The 26246-nt window shown below is 45.2% G+C and overlaps 1 protein-coding gene across 10 annotated transcripts; it reads right to left on the bottom strand.

Annotated features, from left to right (window-relative positions):
• LOC115352191 (non-compact myelin associated protein) lies at nucleotides 1–26179 on the bottom strand. 10 transcript variants are annotated; one of them, XM_030039974.2, is made up of 6 exons: nucleotides 10546–10613; nucleotides 9951–10197; nucleotides 5478–5546; nucleotides 3426–3520; nucleotides 3207–3291; nucleotides 1–2692 (listed from the first exon to the last, which is right to left on the bottom strand). In XM_030039974.2, exons 4-6 carry the CDS (start codon nucleotides 3508–3510, stop codon nucleotides 2551–2553), a joined length of 312 nt encoding a protein of 103 aa, XP_029895834.1. In that variant the 5' UTR covers nucleotides 3511–3520; nucleotides 5478–5546; nucleotides 9951–10197; nucleotides 10546–10613; the 3' UTR covers nucleotides 1–2550. The 10 variants fall into 10 exon arrangements, with proteins under 10 accessions (XP_029895834.1, XP_029895835.1, XP_040984903.1 ...); XM_030039975.2 differs by lacking the exons at nucleotides 9951–10197; nucleotides 10546–10613 and adding an exon at nucleotides 16631–16730; XM_041128969.1 differs by lacking the exons at nucleotides 9951–10197; nucleotides 10546–10613 and adding an exon at nucleotides 16631–16683 and having other exon boundaries at nucleotides 5478–5543.
• Nucleotides 26180–26246: the final 67 nt, after the last annotated feature.

The following is a 26246-nucleotide window of genomic DNA, read 5'->3' as shown; positions in this document are numbered from 1 at the left end:
TTTTTTTTTTTAACCAGCAGGTTTACTTGATGGCAAGTCTGGACACAAAGGCAGCTAAAGGGGAGCTTTTCCAAAAGCTGGGGGGTTTGAAAGTGGAAGCCAGGTGCCTAGATGGGGTGGGTTGAATCAGCGCTGAAGCAGCTACTATTACAGGGCAAGGACAGCGTGGGATTGTTCCTGGAAAACTGTTAAATCCACAGCAAATTATACAAGCATTACAGTGGTAGCGCAGTGGAAATACAGTGATTTTTGTTTCTTAAGAAGGTGATTTTGCTTGGTCAGCATAAGCTCTGGATTTTGCTGACAGGAGTCAAAATGGATTGTGGGGGCCTCCCAGGCTGTGCCAATATAAGGCAAATTTTACTGGTAAGGCAGCACGCTTTGAATTTTTCAAATTGAGCAATGCTAGTGTGGTCAAAGCAGTAATTCTGCCAATAATAGTAATTCTACCAATCCAGAATTGTTTATAGTAGTACTGCTTATTCTGCTTCAGTGAAGCAAAGTGAGCTTCATTGTTTTGAAATTCTGTAAATGGAAAGTAAACAAAATTTGCTAGAAGTAGGTCTGGATGGTAACGTTAAAAAATAACAGTAAAATGGGGCTTATCTTTTCAAAAGATCTTGATTTTGATACAGTGGAACATGCTCAGAAAACATCCTTAGCTGTCCAGAGATAGGAGCAGAAGGCCAACTCCTTCACCTTTCTGGAGAAAAATTAAATTGGCAGCTGCAGTCCCTTCTGAATGATTATATCAATCAATCCTGCCGCGAAAAATAAGTTGGAGAACTAGGACAAGTAAAATATTTACAACGAGATTTAGAAACTTCACAAACAGCTGTCTTAATATTTAGTTTGGAATTCAAACTGTGCTCCAGTTTCATACAAAAAAAATTGCAAAGTAATTGAATTTAGTTTCTGCACAAAAATACCAGTTAGTAAAAATGACCTGTTCCAAGAGATGGCTTCACATCTTGGAGAAAATACATCAACTTATCACCCCAGTCCTTCACCACTTTACTCTGAGAATGGTCAGCTTTGTTTTGGCACGGCGTGATTTAAGAATGTAACTAGTGGTGACGTGTGACAGTATTGGGAAGAACAGCAAGTGAACCGCTGCAGGACAAAAAGCTTTAAAGCTGGAGGCTCTCTGTGATCAATTCAGTTAGACAACAGGAATTTCTTTCTCTACAGCTCCCAAAAAGGAGTTAAAAATACCCTACTAACAGTTTTACTAAGGTCTACAAACAGGCTGGAGCCCTCTAATGGCCCCAGTAGCTTAGAGCTAACCGCAAGACGCACACCATACAATAAATCTAGACTGCTACGATACCACTGTATTCCCTTCACACTCTGTCCAGCCATTCAAGTGAGTGGTTCCATAAAATCTGTGTGTGTCAAAGACTAGAGCTGTTTCTCAGAGCCTCATGTACTTCTATTTAAAACAGGGTTTAACTTCTCAACTTCTTCCTAATCCTTCCTATCTGTCCTGACAGACAGTGTTTCAGGGCTGCTTTGATACACACACTTGAGACAATCAGCCACTGAATGTCTGACAATGCTGCTGTGTGTTCGCACTCAGTGGGCTGTGAATATCCTAGGGAATTTCTTTGTTGCATTACTGTACACCCACAATCATCACACTTGCAAAACAACATCACTTTCGGTTACTTTCTAGAAAAAAAAATATCTAAAAATAGTTCAAGCCTAGTCTGCATTAGAGAGCAAAGCATTTCAGGATGTGAATTGTACACAGTAGCTGTATAGAGCCTTGCTTGCTTTATACTGCCTTTCCATGCTTACTTTTTCAATTAAAGAACTTCTCAGATTTTGTGTTAAGACAAAACATTCTAACCCAACTCCAGTAATGAAACTAAAGCAGTTCTTGGCGTGAGAGTGAAAACCCTTAGATGTTGAGTTCATTTGGAAATTGATAGGTTACCAAGTTTATAGAAATATTTTAGAAATACTTGAAAATAAAAAGTAACTTTTTAATCTCAAACCATACATATGTGGCATTAGAAACAGGAAAGATGAGTAAAGATAAATACAATTTTGATACTTCCTGTACTATCCATCACGTATAAAACAGACTACAAACCTGTTTCACATAAATCATAACAAGCCCAGGTTCAACCTGAGTTGTAGCTTGCATGTCCAAATTTTTCTTCCAGTTTATCATCAACCATTGCAGACCAGAAAAAGCTCAAACTCTCTGAGTAAGCAAAACCTCCACAAAATATGAGTGTGCATCTTTTTTTCCAACAAATGGGCTTGGTTTATTCAGTCTCTCCATACCCAGAGCTCTGTAAGAAGGCTCACTGCGTTTCTGATGATTTGTATGCCTCCACCAGTTGATTTCAGTCATACGCAAAGCGTCCAGACCTTTTATTTTTCCTCCCAAAGACAGAAAGCAGGATTAATTACAATCTATAGACAAAATAAGAGCTCGTCGCTATTCCAAATGCAGCGCCACTTTGCTGCGGAGTCCCAGGTCCACGTAAATAAGAATTCCCATCTCTCTTCTCTCACAGGGAGGATGAGCGTTCCCAGTTACCTGTTCTGCATGTGGATATCCACAGGTATGAAAGTCACTGTTGGGTGCTGAGACAGGCTGTTGCTGTTCTGCCCTAAAGCAGGTGGCATTGCTGTTTTGGTGGTTTTGGGTTCCAGCTCCCGCTTCACTCTCATGCGTCTGTAAAGGTAAAAATGAAATTGTCATTTCATGCTGGCGCATGTTGTGGTGTCTCCCATGGAAAGTTTTGGGAAGGTTCCCGCCGAAGCAGGTTACGTTGAACAGCTACTGAGAAGTCAATACAAGCGAGGATTTCATCTCAAAGACACTAAATGGCAAGTCAGTGCTTCTAGAGCATATAAGTCTAACCCAATGCCCTGAAAGTGAGAAATCAAGCTTTTCTGTGGCAGCCTTGATGCACACAGCAGACCTTTCCCCTGTGTCAACAAGGATCCCTACAAAGAGCTTCCATCTAGCATCCTCCATCAAGGACCTCTTTCTGCTTCCTGGCAATTCAATCACAGAACACTGACGCTGAGTTTCAGGACACTTAAATCAAGCACATTAGAGTTTAGATTCTCCTGGAAATTTTCAGCAACAAATACTGAAATGGTCTGTCAGACAACAGCACACCTAACAGCAATTTTGGTTCATCTAGTCTCATCTTAGCGAATTATAGAACTTGGCCACGTACCTGTTATATGTTTTCAATATGAGCAGAACCACTGTAAAAATAATAATCACTCCTACTACGATGGCAGCAACTATTGCTCCAGAACCTAGCAGGGAAGCAGAAAGGGGGAAAAAAGCCTTATTTACAAAGTTGTCATTGTACTGTTTGAAGTTTGCCAAGTTCAAGGTCCACTTAAGGAAAAAAAAAAAAAAAAAGGCACCACCCCACTACTTTTCTTACTTTGATAGAGACTTTGTTCTTGAGACTTTGTGGTCACATTTACTGAGAACTGAGTATTATTGATCAGCGGTGCGGCTGTCGTCATCTTGATTCGGCTACAGAAGAAAAAAAAAAGAAGAGTGAGTTTATAAAATATTAACCAAAATTTGACAGTGATAATTAGGCAACTACCCATTAAAGACTCAGAGCCTACCAAGTGCAGGCTCACTGAACTGGGGCTTTTAAAATTTTCTTAGTGGTGAAAATCTGGCCCTGCTGAAGTCAATGGAAATTTTGCTAAAATCTAGTCTTGAGAAATTTGCCTTACAATATACACTACTCAGTATTAATAGGATAAAATAAGATATAAACACAATAATGCATTATTACCTATACGTTATTGCTGTAATACAAGTTTTGGATAAATACATGTATTTTAAATGGTTTAGGATTTTAGACTATCATCTCGGGTTGTGAGATTCAGATCACTGAGTAAATAAGCATGAAGAGTTCTGTACCCAGTATTCAGTAATATGTCTTTAAGGAAGGGAAAAAAAATCAGCATAGAAAGGTTTAAAAACTCTTTTATAGAAGAGAATTTGAAGTAGCTTCATTCATCTAATGTGGAGCAGAAAAACAATTTAATCCCCTAACTCAAAGCTCCAAAAGTTACATAGCAAACAACAGCTATCCCACAACAGAAAAAAACATCACAATGTGACCATGACAGAAAGTTTACAGAGTTCAAACCAGCACCTCGCTCATGTCAGTGTCATCTCAGGTCTATTATTTGAAGAGGACAAGCCTGCAAGTGGATAGCTGAAAATATGCCTCCTTCTGCATTTTGGTAGGATAAAATTGTAGATCTAGAAAGAGCAGCCTGTATGTTTACTGATTTTATAAACGTTTTCCAAATGTTTTCTAAATGTGACTAGTAACCTTAGCCATTAAAAGACACCTTCAGTCTGAGAAGGGTGTGAATACCACTTCAAACAGACCTCTGAAACCATTTCAGCTCCCAGCTTCAGAGAGCTAATACGCTTAAACTATCCATCGAAAATTAAATTATTCTTCAACACCTGATCCTGGAATTGAGTTTCCTGTTTCAGACACTGCCCAGTACAACCAGGCAGGACTCTGCCCTGCTGTCTGTTACACTCCATTGGGATATTGTGGACATGTGGCATGTTCTTAATAGCTTTGATTTTACAGAGCACAAGATACAGAATAGCCAGAAAATTATTGAGTGGATAGAAGTCAATCGGTAATAAAGAGAAGTGCAAATGTGAAAGGCAGTCTCCCTTCCCTGCCCCTTATTGAAGCTTTCCTAAAGGTTTCTGCAAAGTAGCATCCATCAAATAAAACACATGCAGTGGCAGGGTACAGATTTGATAGGCAAGGAGGGGAGAGCTCTGATTGCTCTTGACAGGCAGGGTGTTGTTTCGGGGTGGGGAGCCCAGTAGCTGAGTCAACACACGATGTGTACTTGGGAGGCTCCGCTAACAGATCTGTGAGGAATGAGAGAGATCAGTAACCAGCAGGATGGGAAGCACTCAATGTCTGCCTGGGTATGAAGGATCAGAACTGCGAGGTCGATTTATCAAATACTTCGATCCCCTTAAGTTAAAAAGGGTTGGGTTTTTTTCTTTTAATTTAAAAAACAAAAATAACTCTGTCTCGAGTCTGTAACTGGGTCATTCTCCTCTGACTGAATGATTCCTTTGTCTAGCCAAGGCCAAGTTAATTCAGCAACATGATCATCAACTGTAGCCGTAGATCTTTCCACGCTGAAAGAATTATTTTGTGTTTCGAGTTTGCCCAGCCTTATTTTATAGCACAGCGAAAGGATTTACACGCACCTTGGAGGAAATCTGTGAGAGGCACCGAAGCTCGGGTAACAGCGCTGTCCCCATCTCTTTTCCCCACCCATCCATTTGAAACCCGTGCTGATGAAGGTTGTACCATTGACAAGCAGAGGCTGAAGAGACTCTCTGTCACACTGCAGGCTGGGGAAAGCTGAGCAAGTGTTTTGACTATGGACATAATTCAGAAAAAGCCACGTCCAACTTTTACCTTGTTGATCCTGACTAGGAGAGCACAGATTCCAGATTGACGGAAGCGTTTTTTCTCCTCCTCTGGCTACTAAAATAAAAATCCCAAATAAATAAGGCTGAATATTTCGATATTAAGCCACATAATATTCATACTTACTAACTTCCATCTGGTTCAAACCACCTTGGTAATGGTGAGCTGTTTGTGCATGAGTCACCTATAACTGAAGAATTTTTATTGTTGACAGTGAAACTGCCTGCTTACAAAAAGGATGAATTCAGCCAACAGGGTGTAACAATCTAAGATGCACTTTGAAAAATGCATCAAATCTTTTTTTCTGCATTGTCTAACAAGTAAAGAGGTCCAAGGTCTGTGTCTCAGGCCAGGGTGGGAGGTGCCAGTCCTCCGCTTTACCTACAGCAAGTCCCAGCTACATTCCTCCCCTGTGAATCAGCTGGGTTACGCCTGACCAAGCCTGTGCTGCAAGACTCAAGGACCCAGCAAAGTCCAGCAAAATCCATGGGAACCTACCGGTTTCGGGGTATTGCAGGCTGGATCCTACTCTGTTTAGAAAAACATTTGGAAAATCAGGAGTGCTCAATAAAAGCTATATAGCAGGGGAGAAGAAATGGACTTTGATACAGCAATCACAAGACATTCTTTCTTTATGACACATGGCATGCACTTCACCCTGTGCATACACACCTGCCTGAGGTTTTGAGAGCCACTAATTCCTCCGTAGTTCTCAAGACTGGGGGTGGGGGCACACACTGCTGGTTATTTTTGCATCCCCATATGATGGAGCTGGAAGTGTTTCCATAAAGTTAAGCTTTGGGCAGGTTTCCATTTAAAACACCTTTGCAGATACAGCATATAGGTTGTTTTGGCAAGCGGTAGCAATGCTCCCATTTATACAGCCTCCCTGCCCTCCTCACCCCGTCAAATTTCAAGCTGGATGCCGTGCTCATTTACGACGAGATGGGGATCAGAGCTCATCTGTCAAGCGATTCGTGCAGCACCTGGCAATTACAGGAGAGGGGTGACGGTGAACAGAGGGGTTTGTTTGAGTTTTTTCCGGGAGAGCTGGACTTTGAGAGCCAACTCCCTGCCAGGGAAGGCAGGTGCCAGTTAGGAAGACACACAAATTCAGCGCTTTGCCACCTAGAAAAAGGTCGTATTTGCATCAGGCTGTGTTGCTGGCTTTAAACTAGACACGAAATCAGCTATTGTTTCTCCAGCAGTAATATATACTAGTTTTGACCCAGAAGCTCAATTAGAGAATTAATTCATCCTTTCAACTCCACTGCTGCACAGATAGCATTTTTGTCTTACATTGTGGCCAAACACAGGCTGAAAACCAGGTGATTTTTCCCTCCTTACTTATCCAGGTCTAAGGAAGAGCACTGGCTGCCAGCTCTGTGACTTGATTCCCTTCCCAAAAACGTCAACAGGTCAGGGTCTTAAGTCACAAAACCCACTAAGGAACGGGACGACAAAACCCAGCACTGGTTTGCTTGATTTCTGGTTTTCTTTCTCAGTATACTAGCCATGACTGCTGCTAGGAAAGGGAATATCCTCTAGAATATTTAGAAATAGACTGGAATTTGTGCTATTCTCTTTCCTCAGGTCCTCTTACAAATGCAAATGAGCAGTGCCATGTAAGAACCACCTTATGCGATCAAAAGGCCACTGAGAGCTGAACTTACGTGAACACTACCAGGGTGCTGCAGGTCTGTGAGGAGAGGCAAATTATCAGAGGCATAAAGCATTAATTCCAACAAACAAATGCAAAGATGTCATTGAAGAAGCCCAAGAAGCAGTCAGACCCTATTAAGTAGCGGGGGGGGACTTTCTACCACATGAGTGGTAGATGTCCTCACAGTCAACTGAATCTCATATTTGTTCTCTTGCAAGAATTCCACACCATGGACCCTTCACCATCTTTTATCCTGCAGAAGAAGCAGCTGAGGAGTCAGCTACCATCCACATCCACCCTCCCACGGCTCCAAAGGAGCTTTGTGGTAAGGCACATCTGTTTGAGGCTCAGCTCAAACCACCCGGGCTCAGCTCAGCTCGCACATCAACTTAAGCAGCAAACTCACTCCCATCCAAGGGAGAATTTAATCATTCTAAGTAAGTCCAGAGTTTTTCCCCCTTCCTAAAAGTAACTGAGCTCAAGAGCAAGGACCTGGCTTGCGAGCAATCCCCAGAGGAAGCGGACGGATGCTTCAGCTCTGCTCCTGCCTCCACCCGAGCAGCCTGACCTTCCCTGTCTTTGCAGCAAGGTTTACCTTGTCTAATCGCAGTGAACACCGAGTGGTTTGAACCTGCGTGTTTCATTGTTCCCTGCTGTTTTCCAGCAGCAGGCGAATCAATTGAGCATTCATGGCACAGCGCAGAAAGGAAACAGGCTTATATTTAAGAGTGGCAAACTCAGCTTCAGCTCCCCATAACCTGGCAAACCGTCCACCTTCCATCCAAACAGCCTCGCGGCAGTGCAGCCACGTGCTCCCGCGCTCACCTTCCAGCAGCATCATGAGCCATGAGAACCGGGAACATGGCCGGGGGTTTGAGGTAAACTGTAATTTCAGAAAGTAATAAAACCACAGTGTGCTTCAGTGAGACCTGAATGTGCCTGAATTTACCTTGTGAGGCTCTAAAGAGGGAGGAAGGAGGAAAAAAAAAAAACAAGTTCAAAGTGGCTAGCAGCAGCTAAGGCATAAACGTGGCCTCAGGCAAACAACCCCGCTCTGTATGGAGCCTGTGTATTAGTACGTGTTCTGATGTCAGACCAGCACCTTTATATAAGCATTTGTCTCAGGTTCTGGCATGAGTTCTCCAGGTTTAGCTGTTGTTAAAACACATATTAAAAGCATTTCATTTCCTTGCCAAGACACAGAAAGTTACACAAACTGCAGTCAACTCTACTGTGCAGTAGCGGCACCAAGAAAAAAAACCCCAGCAATTCTACCTGCGTGGCTTGTATCTTGAGAGGGCTAAAAACCCTCAGCTCACACAGATAACAAGAACTGAGGAGGTGAAGACAGGTCCCCAGAAAGGAATGCCCTCATTTCGAAAGCCATGCCTGGAAATACGAACCAGAGAGACTTTGTCGTTGACCTGCCCAGGAGCAATGTCTAAACTGGACTGTGAACTGCAGATTTCCCAATTCTAATTTTTTGCCTTAAAATGCTGGGCCACACACATTTCTCCTCTCCCTCTGTGTGAATGCACTTATTCATGGGAACTACACTAACTCCACCATGTTCAGCAAAATGCATTCATATCATAAAAACACTCTAGATCCTTCAGGGTAGGACTGCCTATGCAGACAAGCCAGGATAGGGAAGCAAAACAAGCCAGAGGTATTTTCCCACTGGTTACAGGCCAGGATCTAAGGCACACTCGGATTAGAAGACTTGCTCGGACACTTGTGAAATATATGTCAGAACCAGGATTTGAACTTAAGTGGAAAAACCCCACCGTGCCACCACCTGAAGTTCCTGCAGCTCAAAGCTTCTGCTGCTCAAATGTAACCTCCAGTCGGGTTACAGAACTATTCAGTGGGGCCTGTCAGGTTGAGCTCAGATGCTTGTTGTTGAATTTTTTATTTTTTAAACACCCAGACTCCCCCTCTTTCACTGACAAATATCATATGTGTCATCTAGAGCTTCCCACTAGCTCTGGCTGGTTGTCTGGGATTTCCCATCCTGGACCCAGGCATGCTTTACTGCTTCTCTAGGTTTCCAGGCAGACCCGTGAAAGCTGGGATGCATAAAACCCCCTCCATCCAGAAATGCTAAACAAAACTGAAATTTTAAACTAATATATCATCCAAAAGAAAATGGTCTGTTTAATGTGCTGTGAGTAAGGCTCTTTAAAAGGCATTTACAATAAATCATTTGGTCCAATGGTTGCATTTGCAGAAGATGGAGTTACTTCATTATTTAGATCTGAAGTGATTAACTTAAGAGGAAATGGAGTAACATTTTAAAACAAAACTGCCATTTACATGCAACGCACAGATGATATATCAGATGTTAGGAGAGCTGGGAACAATTTTACAGCTTAGTCCTGAAAGGAATGCTAGAGGTTTTCTTTTGTTGGCAGCTTTTTTTAATTATTATTAGAAGGCTCTTATTCTACCTTTTCAACGTATGACTGTGCACACACAATATGCTAAATTAACGAACTGTGAGTGGTGTAATCAAAAGCTGGCAAGTAAGTCTTATGTGATCCACCTTATTATAACAAAGAGGGAAAGGTGCAATACACCACTTGGTCTTTTTTTTGGAGAAAGGATTGCTTACTCTCCAACAACAGAACCACGTCTCAAGACTTAAAGCAAAATAATGCACAGATGGATCACACCGATTTCCAGGTTCATGAGGTGGTCTCCAAGGCTCAGACAGTGTCACTAATATCTCTTGGTTTGCCCCTGCAATCAGGAAAGCCTTTTCTAACACTGCATCACGACACACGAGTGATTTGTACCTCCTTCGGGGCTGGAGCTAGCTCACGGTTCTCTGCACTATGTCAAGATGACCATACATCATTTTCTTCATCAGATGTGCTCTTCTACCAGAAGGCTTTGTCCGAGCAGATATTGAGGGTTTTCTATCCCTTGGTAACTGGGCATCCTCCATTTCAGCCACCGCTGCAACGATTCAGTAGCTCTGCAAGTATGGCTGCACAGCTGGAAATCTGGGATACATCCCCTTTGCAGCAAGTCCCGTGCTTTCTGGAAAGGATAGGGTGAACTTCTGTATTACATTCTACAGCAAATTGCTACAGATACACCACTGCATCCCAGAAATGCTGCTTGTGTGCTAGAGGTAGCTCCCATGCACACGATTCAGCCAGGAAAATCAACATGAGGGATATGAGGGACAGCCAATTCATAGTACAGAACAAAGCCTGAGGCTGATTCCCAGCTCATCTGGACTCAGCAGGAGCTGGAAGTCCCTTCCGTGCAGAGAGAGATTAGCAGATCCATACTTCTGAGCAGCAGCTCCCACCGGTGCTTGGCAGCATAATTAAGCTCTGTTTTGGGAATGAAAAATGCAGTCTGGTGGATTACAAGACTCACCACAGCAACGGGCAAAGAAAATCCACCTGCACTCACGCACTTAGAAAGCGATGACTGTTGCAGCAGGCGCAAAGCGTCACAGGAGCTCAAAGTCCACACGGGCTCCCCAAACATGACACACTCTGGACTCTTTGCTTGCAATAAGGTGCCCCTCCCCACTGCACACTGATAAGGTCCCACACAGCGTGCGTGTTCCTGGGAGCACTCAGGTGGGGGACGCAGGAGGGAAGGATGTGCGATTAGCAGTTAAATATTACCCAGAAAAAACTGATTCGGAAAGAAGAAAAATGCCTCCAGGCACCTGTATGAATCTCAAGGCAGGAGTGACTCATGGGGGAGGGTGAATGAGACTCAAGGTGACAAATTTTAGAAACCATCAACGTGTGCACTCAAATGGAAAGCAAGAAAATTAATCTGAGCTGAACCCTGGGTTAGAGTCTGGCAGCAGTCACACTACCCAACAATTTGTCTCTGCTGTTCAAAGAAGTCCCAGCAAACTGCATGTTGATGACAAATTCAGTGGAGCTGGACAAATAAACCACAAAAAAGCAGCTTGCCCTTGAGGATGGTCTGCTTCTGTTCTTGCAGCAGAAAGTCAACCCTGCTTTGTGCACGTAATGCTCTAGAAAGGGCCCTGTTACTGCAGGACTCATTTCAGCTCTTCAGCAGTATGTTTGGAAAACTCCCTACAGCTTTTCAGATTCCTAGAGAAAAGAGTTTAAAAAAAACCACTGCAGATTCAGCAATATTTTTGCAGAAATGATTACCAGGCTCTGTACTTTGCTGGATCTGCCATTTACTGAAAGGTTGGAGCAGTTCAGGAGATCACACTGTTGTAAAAATCCTCTCTCACCTGGATTTTCCATCAGGGCATCTGCTTTACTCCAGGCACAACCCATAAATGCTCCAAAGCAGGAGAGAGGGGATTAGGACTGAAACTCTGAGTGTGGGAATTGCAGCATTAACCTTTTTATTTAAAGGTCAGAAACGGGTATCTGTCTGAAAGTCCAATATTAAACGTAAGATCCCAAATAGTTCCCAATTAGAAAGGAAGAAAGAAAAAATCCAAACAAAACCCAAGGGACGGTGGTATGGAAAAGGAATCACATCATGGAAGAGATTAGTTTCATTTAGGGCCAAAGTTTTCAATAAATGTAACTTTAAAAATGGAGTATGTAACTACAATCACTTAGAGAAAGGAAATGCCTCCCCACTTCCAGATCAGCCCCGATTTCTGGGATCTAACCCAGACTGAAGTCGTCTGAATCTGCATTCCTGCTCTGCAGTGCAAGGTGTGCTTTCTGCATGCTCCCTATAGCTCCAGAGCTCCTCAGAAAAGACAAGGCAAAGATTGCTCAGGAAAGAAAAAGAAGAACCAGCAATAGGAAACAGAGGAGCATTTCCCTGCTAGTTCAGAGCTGGATAAACCCACATCTCAGTGTCATCCTGGACCTTTGAAACACCACCACTCCGGCCAGCTGAACTGCTCTGGGAGACAAAACATTTCCCTTTGCTCATCGAAACATACGTCAAAAAACTAGATATTGCAGCAACGCTCTCCTACAAGCAGAAAGTCTCCACTGAGTCGAGGACATCAGGCCCCTTGTCACCGCTCGGTATCTGTAGCCGGGCTTGGCACTTGTTCTCAGTGTGACCAGGCAGAACGGGAACACTCAGGAGGCCCTTACGCATCAGCCAGGAATCTGGAGAACCCAGAGATGAAGAGGAAAAGGCAGGTGAGAGGAGCCGGAGTGGGGCGAGGACGTTCTTAGAAATCCTGGGAACAAGCTGAATGGGGCAGCCACTGCTCCCCGTGAGCTGGTGCCCTGCGGATGCTGAGCCAGGCAGCGCAGCCAGCACCTGCCTTCGGGACAGAAAGACTCTACCACTCTCTTTTACAAGAGACTAGGCAGCGGAGGCAGTTTTCAACACACTTTTTAAAACAGGGCAGGGGATGGTGATGTGCTGCTTGTTTGCTGAGTAGATCGAGTCTGACATAGCCTCCCCTTAGCCAGAGATTGAATGCAGGACAGACAGGCATTTAATCGACATGCTGAAATACCTTCCCCTGATGGAGACACGAAATAAGCCTGGAAAGAAGGCTAGTAGGTGAGAAGAAATGTGTTCACACATTCTCACAGGGCGGTTCGAGAGTTTTCTCCCCAAGAGGGGCTCAGAGCTCAGCATCCCACCGCCAGCCCCGGCAGTGACCTGCCTGCAGTGGGACACACGTCCCCTCTCCCGGAGACTCGGATCCTCCAGCCGCGTTGCCTGGCTATCTTTTACTTGCCACTGCAAAGCACCACAGGACAGATGTCGCACAGCCCGGTTCTCACAGGCAGTTCAGAGAAGAGGAACTCGACGGCCCATTTTGTGTTACTGGAACAGGACCATTAGAAACCACAAAAACAATGTCAAAGCATCGTATGCAGCTGGAGAACAGCATGAAATTAATTAACATCAGTAGCACGGGGCAGATCTGGGCTCCTGCTGTGGCATGCAGATCTAGAATCAGATCCAATTTGAAAAGTTTCCCAGAGTTCAGGGAGTTTTTATATCTCGTCTGGCCAGTTTGTGTCCCTTCCCTGTAAAGGGTTGGCCGAGTTACATGTGTGCAGCAAAGCAACTTTCCGTGGTGGTTCTGACAATGAAGACAAGAATGAGTTTTTTAGAGACACCGAAATGTATTTGTATAACCATATTGTGTAGACTTGAGTATCAGTGACCTCTCGTGAAGAGCACACCCAAAGACAAGAGGGGAACCCCAGCAAAAATGTCCTGTGCTTTGCCTAGACATATGGGAAACTTGCCTTAAAAAACAAAGAACTGCTAAAATACTGTCAGCCGCTTGTGACAAGAGAAGGAAAAAGGAGTTACCTGGAGCAAATTAAGACTCATAAGGACAATAACAATCAAAAAAAAAGAGACGCACGAGCCAAATGCATTGAAATCTATAGCCTATCCTCCACCTTCCTTCCTAGCCAAGCCAAACCATGGCTGGAGTCCAGTATCACTCGTGACTGATTTGCCCAAACCAGGACTGGCTTCCCAGACTAGAAAACCACTTCTCCCAGTTCTGATACCATCGGGTGCCTCCCCGGCCTTCTGTTCTCTGAACCCTTCGCTGCCTGTGGGCAAGTCACTTACCCAATGGCATGTCGATGCCAGGAAAAAATCCAAGGAGGAAGGAAGGCAATCCCAGATGTGCCTTCAGGCACCCCTCGCTATGTCCAGCAGAGCCAGAGAGATGGCAACAGCTATTTCTGGATTTCCCTTACACCGAGATTGCCACGGGACAGAGCAAACACCCGTGGCTCGCACTGTGACCCACAGCAGGCTGGAATGAGTTTGCACCCTGAGCTGCCTTTCACGTCAGAGAAGGGCTCTCTGCACTTAATCAGCACAAACCGTAGCGCGTGAATCAACCCAGCTCCTGTTTGCTAGCAGATGGGTGTTCGTTTTTCTTTTCTAAAGACAAATACATCTGCTAGGTCCAGAGTTTTGAGGCTTCTATTACAGACTAATAAGTAAATAGGAAACTTTGTCTTTCCAAGTAATTATTTGGGTTTCTACTCTGCTCTGAGCAGAAGCACGAAATGGCCACGCAGCACGCAAGGCTGCGGTGCTTTGGATCGGCACGGCAGATGATGGGCAGCCCAACTCCCCCAGTGCTGCTGTGATGATCCATGGGCTCATTTACCTTCCTCAGCCTGAGCACTGCCAAATCCCACCAAAAAGCACTTTCTTTGCAAGCCCACAGCTGAGTGGTTAAGGGCTGATGTTATGTGGGATGAATTTAGGTGTGTGTTTCATCCGAGGGGCTGTCTCCATCCAAATGGGAGGATGCGATAAAGGCAGAGCCCTTTTCCTCTGCCTGCTCACCCAGCCTGGTACTTGAAGCAACTGCACCATCAACCTCGTAGCTGGGCAGGGGGATCCCCGGCTGGTAGCTGGCTCTGAGCCGCTGATGGCGAGGAAGAACCGTGACTCCAGGGCCCCTGGAATTAGGTTATAACTTTGTTTCTCCATGGAGGTGGCTGTGAAAACATTAAGCTATGTATGTCAGTGGGAAACTGGATGACTCAGACATCCCAGCAGCTCTTTTTTCTTGCTTTCCTCCTCTGTGATCTCCATTCATGCCTCATATCATCTCTCCCTGCAAGAGGCCTAACGAACACTATAGGTTTGGCCGCATTTCCTGATTTCTGTGACTCAATAAAAGCAGCACAGTCATCCCCACCACATTTTTTTCCCCTCTCCCACATCCCCAACAATAGGCCAGGTCAAGGCTCACTCGCCGGCCCCGACCAAGCCCCCTCCCAACACAGCCGCTCTTCAGCGACGCTGATCCCAGCCTGGCACAAGGGCATGAGAACCCAGCACGTGAGATATCACCCCGGGGAGCAGGGGCTGCTTTGGGCAGACTCCAGCACCCCGCAGGGTGTTCCGCATTGATGGATTTACCCCGTGAGCACAGTAGCTGCTGATCTAAGACCGCTGTAGGCACTCGGTGTATCACTCACGGGCTTCTCCAGCTCCTTTGTGCACTAAATCCTGACTGATTCACTGTTTATTGCCATAAAAAGAAGAATTTAGTGTAACTAATAAAAGTCACGCTTTCAGTAGCAGCAGACAGATAGGAGCAGGGCTGGACAGGAAACGTTCATGAATTACTGCCAACAAGGGAGCCAGGTCTACTGCCAGTTGTGGATTGGAGTTTTAGGACTGCTGTCCTCTGCCTGCAGCTCAGCATGTGGTACAATGTACTGCCCAGCTACTGGACTGGATCTTCTGCAATTGAAGCTGATGATCTACCAGAAAAATGCAAATCTCAGTACTGTGGTAAAAACCTTTGCAAGTTTCATATCCTTCAGTTTTTCCTGTATTAAAAAATACACAGAGAATTCTGCATGCAATACAGAAATGCAACTCCTTTCACTTTGCAAACAGCAGGATGAAAGCAGTCGCAAGATTTCTTTAAGTACTGCACATGCAAACTTCTTGAATCAATGAGGCACATCCACCTCTTCCAAGAACGGTGTGTAGACAAACACGTAGGCAGTGCAATACTTTATGCTTACACCCCATCCTCCATCAGAACTGTTCAAAGCCCTTGGCAAGCCCTCAGTGTCTAACCCTGGCACTCACAGCCCAGTTACCTGTCCACGCAGCAAGACAATAATTCTTATGGGGCCATGAAGTCACGGATTACTGCACTGCCTTTGTCTTCTGGTTCCTAATCACTAAATCAAACCCTCCTGCCCAAACACTCCATCCAGCACAATGTATCACATTAGTGAAATTTGTTTACACAATACTATGCTTCCTTTAACAAGGACTTCCTAGGGCATTAAATACATTAATTACCATGAAAAGCCAGAAATCGCAGTTCAAACCTTTCAGCAACTTCAGCATGTTCCCAAATAATGAAAGCACTATAGTTTTGTTCTGTGCTGGAGACGCTCAGCGAACTGTAACACAATGCTCCAAGCTTTCTAGTTCTTTTCATGTTAAATATTAGCCTGCCAGCCCTTTCTAGTATGCCGCTCAGCAGATTGAAAAAAAAAAACAAAACAACAAAAAACCCACCAACAAAACCTTATTTATAGCACTGGGGGTGAGTAAGTCAGGACAAGAGATTCAGCATATCCCCAGTGATGAAAGGACACTGCTAGAGAGAGAACAATCTTTCAACAGCCGTGCAGACTTCTCTCTGGGGAGGAAACAACTTGCCAGATCAGTTCCAGACCCTGTACCTTGAAGGTTTCCAATTAATGAAACAACTGCTAAAGCACCAGTTTAGCAGAGAATCGTACGAGGACATCTGCTCCGTATTTCTTTCTGGTTTAGAGTTACCAATAAAGAACTTTGCTGCACGTAGAAGCATTTACTGTGGTACATACGATCACTTGCACATAAACCCGGAGTAACCTCCCTGAACCGCCGAGTTCCAGCCATTTCACTGGCAGCAGAAACTAAACTCGGAGCTTTCGAGCAGAGAAATTAAATTTATACCAACTCCAGCTACATACGTATACCCAACCCTCCGCAAGCTTTTACCCACCCAGCTACCGAGACTACTCACAGGAGGATGCTGCGGGGCTTCAGGACCTCATCCTCGGACCGACCTTTCCCGCAGAGGCTGCGGACGGCGCTTCGCTTCCCTCCCCACCGGGACCGGGACCGGGACCGGGACCGGGACCGCCGCCGGCTCGGCCCCCGCCGTTCCTTCTCCCTCCCCCGCGGGGCTCCACGCTCCTTTCCCCCGCCAGGCCGGGTCGGGGGAGCCGAGCCCTGCCCCGTTGCGACCCGGGGAGGGGGTCCAGGGGGGTGTCGGTACCGGCAGGTGGTTCCCCCGGGGCCGCCCAGCCCGGCCCCCGGCGCCGCCTCCCCGGCGCAGGTGGGGGGGAGCCCCGGCTTGTGTCGTCCCCCCCTCTCCCCGTAGGAAAGAAGAGGGAGAGGAGTTCTGACGCAGAAACTCAGGCTGACGTAAAGCGAAGTCGAGCAGTTTTAAGGAACAGACCCCGCTGCCCCCTGCGCAGCCCCGGTACCGGGCTTGGGGGGGGGGAACAGCCCCCGAACCGCAGCCCCGGCCCCGGTCCGGGACTGAGGGAGAAGCTGCCGCCTCCCGAAAAACCCGAAGGCGGTTTCCGACCTTTCTGCTGGGAAGAGTGTTGTACGTCCCGCTCTCGGCACTGCCCCGTGTCCGGGTCCCCACGGGGGAGGGATGTCACGGGGGGGCAGACGGTACCGGCCCGGGCTCACAGGGACATCTCGGACCCTCTGATGCGTGGGGCACTTCAGTGCCCAAAGGTCTTCCAGCACTTTTGGAGAAGAATCCCGAACGCATCCATCCCAAAGAGGGAACAAAATTGTCTACTCGATAGTAAAAGGATCAAACTGGGAAGGAATCCTGGCCTTCAACCTGTACTTAGTTGGCTTTACTCTGCATTTCCCACTAATGAGTGGGGAAGAAGCGTGTGACCGCAGTCCCTGGCTGCATTTTTCATGTGGAAATCACGCTTACAAAAAGGGATCTGCCCCTGCCTGGGGCCTGATGCTGCTCCCACCAGAAACCAGGAAACCACATTAACAAATCTGCAGAGCCCTCAGTCTGGGCTCAATTAATGGTTTACGATTGTTGAACTGCTGTGCAGAAGACGTTTCCCCCTCCTCGTCCGGCATCTCAGCTTCCCCATCTGCACCCAGAACTAACACCACCAACCTCCATTATAAAGCAACCTGAAACATGGATGAAGCCTGCCTGTTACAAAATCCTGCCTCCATACGGGAAAGCAGCAACAGGAGCTTCATAATGATCCATAAACATGTGCAGCGGATTTCTTGGGAAGACCAGAGTACATCACTCGTGGCTACCCAGCTTCCATCGATGGCTGACTTCACTAGAGTGAAGGTTTGACTGTAAATGAATCTATAAATTCCTGCCTTTTTCTGATTTAAACCTCTGAATCCTTGGACCAGACCTTGTCTGAGCTGGCATAGATTGCGTGGTGGGATAAGGACTTCCTAACTCCTTTTCAGGACTCTTACAAGTAACAGTTAGTCAGCTATCACTGGGTTGTGTAACAAGATGGGTTTATCTGCACATTTCCTAATGCATTCATCAGAAGAAGGGATTTCCGCATGCTGCTGGGTTTGTAACATGCCGGTCCAGTGAAACTCTTCTGCTCCTGCCTGTCTCTGCTGTGTCACGCGGGCAACAAAGTCCAGGGTGCGGGGTCTGGGCTGGCATCCTTGACCTGGAGTTTTGCTCGAGTTGGAAACTGGTAAGAGACAACCAGTGACATGAGTGTAGATCCAAGATTTTCTACTATGACAGCTTCTCTTTAGGGACAGCTCTAGGAAAGCTGCGGCTCCTGGCAAGATGAGTTTCAAATGCTTGGTTTGTACCAGCTGGGGCAAGAGAAGTAAGGATTGCTGCAGGGCCCACACACACCTTCACACAAGAAGTCGGGCAATGACAGCAGGCACCTTTGTGGGGAACGGTGCATCGCTCTCCTGCAGCCTCCCCCAGCATCCCCACATCCCCCACCACCCCTCCACATCAGCATCTCCTGCAGCTCCATGGGACTGAGCTTCCTCCAGCGCAACCCTGAACCTCACCTTTCTCACCCCCCAAACACGGGTGCCTTTCACTTCCAGTAGCCTGGAGGACAAAACTTGTGCCGACCGGTCTGAACGCACGTCTGCAGCCATGGAGCCCAGGTATCACTGGCTCTGCAGAACCCCAGCACGGCACATTTCTAAGCATTTCACTGATAAGGCATTGCTAAAGCAAACCAGCTCATTAATGAATCACTGGTGGACAGAAGCAGGGCTTGGAGAGAGAACACCGGCTTGTTATTGCTGGGTCTGCCAGAGGGAAAGACAAAAAGAAAGATCTAGAGGGCAAAAGATTTTGTCTCACAACTGAAATACTTTCAAAGCTGGAGAACCTACTCCTGCCAGAAGTTGGCAAGCAGGTACCTTCCTTGTCCACCTTTAAATTAAGCCTTCAAAGGGAGGACCAGAACTTCTCCAGCCCACAGCTGGGTTAGATAACCAAACGGAAGAAAGAGAAACCAGGAGCTGGCTCCAAAAATCAAGAGCTCATTTAAAAATCACAACATTTAGAGTAAGTATCAACATTCACAGGGATATTTCTTTGAAGTGTTCAAATCACAGTTTTTCCTTTGCAGCTATGAAGGAAAGAAAAAAACAGACAAAAAAAAAAAAAAGGTAAGATTCTTACACAATTTTGTTTCTTCAGAAGCTGCTGCTTTAGAGAAAGCACCAACAACTGAGACTCACAAAAGACGGCAACCTCAAGAGACCACCTCATCCTAGGCTGCACATGCAGCCTGCAGAGAAGTTGGGATTAAAAACAAGATGCTTCCTTACCTTGCAGCTCTCAGCTTCTTCCTGTGTAAGAAATGCTTCATTTTGGGTCACTCACAAGGTGGTGGGGGAGGAGTGCCCTTGACAGATCCCATGGGAGCAAAGACGTGATGATGCAGCACTCCAAAGCGTCAGATGGGAGACAGCTCATACCCAGCTGGAGCCAGGCAGCTCTTCTGCCAGGACACTCTCTTCCCATCAAGATCCAGTTATAAAAGCATTTCTGGTTTCCCTCACTTAACATACAGCAACTCAGTTATGCAAAGAAACACGATACCTGACACTACATCTCACTGCAAACGTACAAAATCCCCTTACCACGCTTGGGCTTGGGGCTGTGCTTTGTGCCCAGGTGAGGAGTGTTAGTATCTCAGTGCAGCACTGGCATTACACACTCTTTCTCAGTACAAAATAAGACATACTGAAAGCAGGAGATAGCATTAATTCCACTCAATTCACCAGGTATTTTTGCACCCTGTGAAATAACAGATTGAAATTGCAACCATCTTATCACAGGGATGCCCTGAACATTGGGTTCACAAATACTACCAGAAAGCGACGGACCAGAACCAGGCAGGCTTTTGGGCCTCTGCATTTTTGGCTTCATAACGTCTTTGGTTACTTGGTGCTTTGCGCTGGGAGTCAGAGCAGAACATCACACCCATAAATGTGTAGGTTTTCCCCAATTTGCTTATTTGAGCTGGCTGAAGGAGGCAGAGAAAGGGCAGCAAACATATCCACAGCTGACAGCCCACTTGATCTAGCTCTGGAGGAGAAATACAAATACTGATTAGGTACACAAGTTTCGCCACATAAAGCAGTTTGGGAGCCATTAATAAAGACATCATATATAAACCTAAACTTGCATTCATAAACCTAAACTTGCCTTGGTGCCAGTCACCGCAGCACTTGCACCAAAGAGAAAGCAACAGCCACATGTCCCATTTTATAAGTTGGTGCTCAAGTCCAAGTGCATATTGTAAAGTACAAACAAAATAGCACATACCAGATGTAAATACCAGTAAACAGATACTTATCTCCTAAAGAATCATTTGTGTCTTCCTAACACAGGTGTTGCTTCAGTTTCCTGTTCACAATGGACTGGTTTCTACACTGAACCCCAAGCTGAAGCCCACAGAACAAAAACACAAGATCCAATTATTTAGCAATTTTTTTTTTTTTTATAGCTACAAAGACTCACATTAGTCACTTCCAGCTAAATCCTTTTGCCTCAATCACACTAAAATCCCGTGCCAGTATCACAGCTCCTTGAAACCACAGACTGAAATCTCAGTAAGGATTACTCACCATTCATCTTTTCAAGGGAATAAATCTAGTTTGATTGGTTTCTTTACAATTACCACCTCACCCTGCACAAACAAGAAAGAACATGAGGCTCTCTTCTGGGAACTGGAGTGGTATTCCAGCTGCACACTTACCCTGGGTTGTATCTCTCTAGAGAGCAGAAGGGGCTTCTTTCAACAGTGTGCACTCCTAACTTGGAAGAGGTACAAATAGTTACATGGAAGTTAATAATAATAATAATAATAATTAATAACAGTAGTCCTAACTCAATTTAAATAGTACAAGAAAGGAGACACCAGCCACTGTGACTGTCAGGCAGCCCACATTAATGTGGAAAGAGGAAAAAGTTTTGTGTTTCCACCAAATTCCTTTCCTATTGTCTTTGTGAATTGTTATGAAAACCAGAGTAGCGAGGTACATTGTAAGGTGTTCGCCAGATCCACTGTTCCTTCCTCCAGGATGAAACCAGAGCAAAACTCCTATGTCTGGATCTGGTGTAAGGCACAACTGGATCCCAAACAATCCTAAACAATGGAGTCTGCACTGCTTGGCAGATCCCCAGCCCTGCACAGAGCCTACCGGGCAAGGTAAGACTCGGTGCAAACGCTTTCTTGCCTATTTTTGCAATAAACCTTTCAGAGCATTTATGAGCTTACAGAAATACACACAACACACAACAGGGCACACCCTTACAAAGCTGCCAGGCCTTAATCTTGCTCCTCAGGGAGCTGTTGGCTGCCTTGATAAAGCTGAGATTCAATTCCAGGTGAGTTTTGGAAAGGGACTGAAATTTTGAAGATACCCACACACACTTGGCCCCCCCTTGTCTCCAGAGTCAACAATTTCCAGGGCAGCATTTCTGCATTCCTTGAAGAGGGCTTCATGGCCTTTGTTGCCACCACCAAGAAGAAAGCGAGGCCATCTTCAGCAGCCTGGTGAAATCGTGAAGCTGGAAGATGTTGCGCATGCAGGAATTTCTTCCTAACAAGGCTCCAGAGCCTCGATGTCAACAGATACTTACTGGAAGACCAGCTAATGCTTGTAATAAGCGTGACTCTAGTATTAAGCACTGCCAGCCTGATCACTGACTCTGGGTCATGGCAGCACATTTCGAGCGTTCAGCTGTGAAACAGCGTTGCTTTCACTGCATACGATATTTTATATTAGCTCAGTCAAAGCTTGAGATAATAGCATCTGTGGGAGAATTTGGGATTGTTTACCAGCATTCGGCATCGGGCCTCTAATTTCTCATTTTCTTTGCTCCGTTTCATCCGTTATTGATATTTCCATAGATGGAAAGGATTCACAGTTTAGACAGAAAAGGAGAGGGCTCAGAGACCGAGCGTAGCTCAGCTTCTATGCTTATGGAACTGGCGTAACATTTTGCAGCACAAAAGCTTCTCAATCTTACTGTTCTGGAGGTCAAAGTAGTTTTTCAAGGAAATAAACAGGAACAGCGTATTTAGCATAACTTTTGCTCAGCTGAGCTGTCGGACACCGCTGACATCAGAGTCATCATGACAATACAATTGCATTAAGGTGCCATTGGGAGTCAAACATGGAAGGGATGAAATGAGCCAGCGAATGATTCAGGGCACCAGGAAGAACGGTAATATAGATGGAAGAACGGTAATATAGATACGGCTGAGACTGTGCTGTGCGTGGCAGACACCACAAACTTCAGAGCGACAGCAGGACGAATTCAAATGCGTAAGAAGTAACAGCTCTTTCCACCCACGTGGGCTAGAGAAGAATCTCCCTGAAGTAGGAGGAGGTCTGGAGAAACTCCAACTCCGTCCAGGGCCAGTATCCTCATTAATGCAGAGCAGTCTCTCTCTGGTGAAGACAAAACATAGGAGGCGGTGCGGTTCCCTCCCCTCCCTTCAAATATTGCTGAAAAATAGTACCAAGCCTGCAGGACCATCAGCTGCAACAGAAGATAGGTTATGTTCCTTCCTTGCAGAAAACCAAGGCAGAGTTTGAAGCAGAATTCAAATCTCCTGATTCTCACTTTGTTCTAAACCAGTACGGTCCCTTGTGGCAGGTATCTAAGGAGAGACAATTACATCCTCTCCTTTTCAAGTAAAACACCCTCAGATTTTCTGTATGAAATACCATCTACATTACAAAATAAATATAGAGGGTCCCTCTGGAATGAAATGGCACACAGCAAAACAACCTAGAAAAAGCCCAGTGTAATTGCTTCCAGGCATCACAATGTGCTAACTACCCTTTCAACTATTAAAAAAAAAACAAAAACCCACCTTAATTTATTAAGTGCCATCTTTGCTACAATGCTTGAGAAGGGGTGTGAACATCTACAATGAAGCCAAGTAAAAGCTCAATAAAAGTAAATGTGTTCTCTAAAAGCATATGTGGCAAAAGAAAGGGAGGGTGTGACTTTCCCAAGTACTTGCTTGGGAAGTCCCTCACCAGGTCCTAAATTTATAGCCCTTATACTATTAGCTATAGCCATACACTAGGTTTATACGTTGTTATGTATAAAGCTCTGCTTTCAACATGTTGTTCAGTTTAGAGGTCACCCGCCACCAATCCTGATCTTATCCCATTATCAGTGTTAGTGGAGGACCAAACAAAATACTGGGATGTTCCAGAACAATCCTAATGAAGTCAATGAATGCCAAAGGACATAACATAACTCTCAATTAGAAACTTCAGGCCCACTTTGCAGCCTTACCAAAACCATAAGGAAGTGACATAACCTAATAATGCGCTAAGTCTCACTGAATTTATACATCCAGCTTACACTTCCAAGTAGGTTTTGTACTCCTCCTGGATCGTGAAGTCAGTTCACAGCACCACCGATTAAATTTGCAGTTTGGCTGCAATTAGAAGGGTAGAGAGCAGAGCGAATATACTGGAACCATCTTAGTAAGAAAAAAAGAGAACAGACATATTACAACAGATACCACAACCAACTAGGAATTCATTATTATTGAGTCTAGAATTGTATGAGGGAATCAGGACTGCGGTACTGTACATGTACCCACAGGCACAAAAAAAAAAAATTACAAACTATACCTGCAAGGGACGAACTGAACTGTCAAGATGAGGTGACCTGCCCCAGCAGAAGAGCGCATCTAAGCCAGGTTGCCCTCCCTAACCCCTGCTTGCTGTGCCATGTCACTCAAACAGGAACACGGTCATTGGCTACAGAGTCAGAAAGGACACAGAATTCGTAATTTTTTTATTTTATGTAACACCGCAAAAGAACAGATTGCCCTAAGTATCTTTCCCACTGCCTCACCCTAGTACTGCTGACATCTGGGTTTCTGCTGATACTATAGCTGGAATACGGTCGCTTCACCAAGGAAATCAAACGTTCCCTTCTACAAGCCTGAATATGCCAACATGTTAAAATGCCAGAGACCTTGCTCAGAAGAGGATTTTAATACATTAGTTAATGTTTAAAATGCTGTGTGTTTTCTAGTGTGACTGAGCACAAATACAACTTCAAGATAAAATACACAAAGAGCCAAAGCACAAGATACCACCTGTCTCTCCATTAAGGTGGGTACCACTATACTGACACGTCTCTAATCCTGATCTTTAGGTGAAGGGCATGGAGACATTCAAACACACATTGTGCAAGCCTTCCTCAAGCTCTATGACTGATGTTAGGACACAACCCTGTAGTCACACTTGCTCAGATTTCAGCTCAGTCACTAGTTATAGGAGAAAAAGTATTTTACCTTGCTCAGAACAAAGCTAAACAGCTGCTTAAGCACACGTTCCTCTGAAGTGCGAAGGACCGCAGTTCCCTCCCGCTGACTTCAGCTTCTGTCGGAGGCTCTCCGCACCTCAGGCTGACCTTCACGCGTGCAGAACGGAGTGGTCCCAGAATGATGTATTGCAGGTGCCGAGTAAGCCCACACAGGAACAAAGACTCACAGATCTAGCCAGGTGTGTGCCTCCTGTTTGGTTTAATAAAGGAAATACTTCTGCATTTTCCTCCAAGTGAACAAGGCTTGGCTGTGGTCTCTTTCCACATTAAAAGCACACTGGACCATGAACCCCTCCTAGCAAGTTTTACACATTAAGCAGAGCAAGTAAACAAAAGCCTGTAAGCGTAAGATTTGTAAAACAATCTTCTGTTCTGGGCTAAAAAAAAAAATCAGTAATCCAAAACCAGACAAAAATGGAAATACAACCTTTCAGGGAATAAATAAAGTAAGAGACATTTTATGCATGAGGTCTTTCTGGGGGGAAGCAGTTCAGTAGCAAGGTAGAAAAAGAATGAGATGCAGTAATCACAGGATTGCAAAAATAGGGTCTGTTCTTAGCTATTATAAAATAAAACCAAAGTACCCCTGGCAGCTTTTTCTCCGGAATACACAGGCAGACTGCCCAAAGAAAAGACCACGCATTTTTTCAGCTGCTTCTCAAGAAGAATGCTTTAAAGGAATTTGGGATATTTATTTATACAAAGTGCAAGCTCAGAAAGGGCTGAGTTGGTGCCTCTGTGCAAGCCTACTTCTAAAAACAGCACCTCAGTTAATAGCAGGTCAGTGATTAAGAGAAACAGGTTCTGATGGTCATTACTGACTCATCACGTGGAGTAAATAAAGCAAACTTGAATTTCATTCATTTTACAAGGAAGGCTCTGTCACTCTGGAGATGGATGGACAGAGTAAAAATGGAGTAAAATCACTTCTGATAGTGATCAATGGCTAATTTCAAGTTTCCTTTCTGTAAAGTCTCTGCTTTGCCTCCTCCTTGCCCACCCACGTCAGTACTTGCAAGGAGCCAGCCACCTAATTCCCTCCAGCTCCCGTGAACCCCTGCCTTCACACCAACTCTGAGGCAGACGTTGTGCTAGACAAAGTCTCCCATTATATTTGCACAACGGGGCCCCATGGCACTGTCACGGAAAGGAGGCACGGCTTCGCATACTGTAAAGGAATGTGATTTTGTAGCATTTTTAATATAATTCAATTATATTGCGCCAATGTGTGTTAGGAGAAGGGCACACAGCCTCCCTCTATTGGCTAACACAAAAAACACTGCTGAAATTTGCCTGAGCTGTGAAAGAGAGGAGAACCTGGTGGCAAAAGCACATGCAGTGCCAACAAGCTGGTGTTTTACAATTTTGTTGATCAATGCATGCACGTTTTACATAAAGTCTGACCATTTCCTTCCTGTGGAAATGGGTCTTTGGAGAATTTTGAAAACAAGTAATTATTTAGCTTTATTACAACAAAAACTTTACAGAGCTCAATACTGCAATCCAAACCGGACATTCTCTAAGCTGCTGTCAAACTCCCATTTGAAATTCAGGTGAGGTAAACATCGAAATGGGACTCTGCTGTACAGGCACCCAAAACACCATAAAAACCTTCTCAGTCCCTCCTTCAGCCCAGCAATTCCCAGGGTTGTTCTGCTGAAATTCCTAACTTCTTCAGCACTATTTTTCTGATAATTTGCTTATGGAAACCCATAAACTCTCTCAACCGTTCACTCAATTGCACAAGCACACG

This window comes from Aquila chrysaetos, chromosome 16 (assembly GCF_900496995.4).
Source record: "Aquila chrysaetos chrysaetos chromosome 16, bAquChr1.4, whole genome shotgun sequence".
Taxonomy (NCBI): domain Eukaryota; kingdom Metazoa; phylum Chordata; class Aves; order Accipitriformes; family Accipitridae; genus Aquila; species Aquila chrysaetos.
This window is presented reverse-complemented; position numbering and strand designations above follow the sequence as displayed.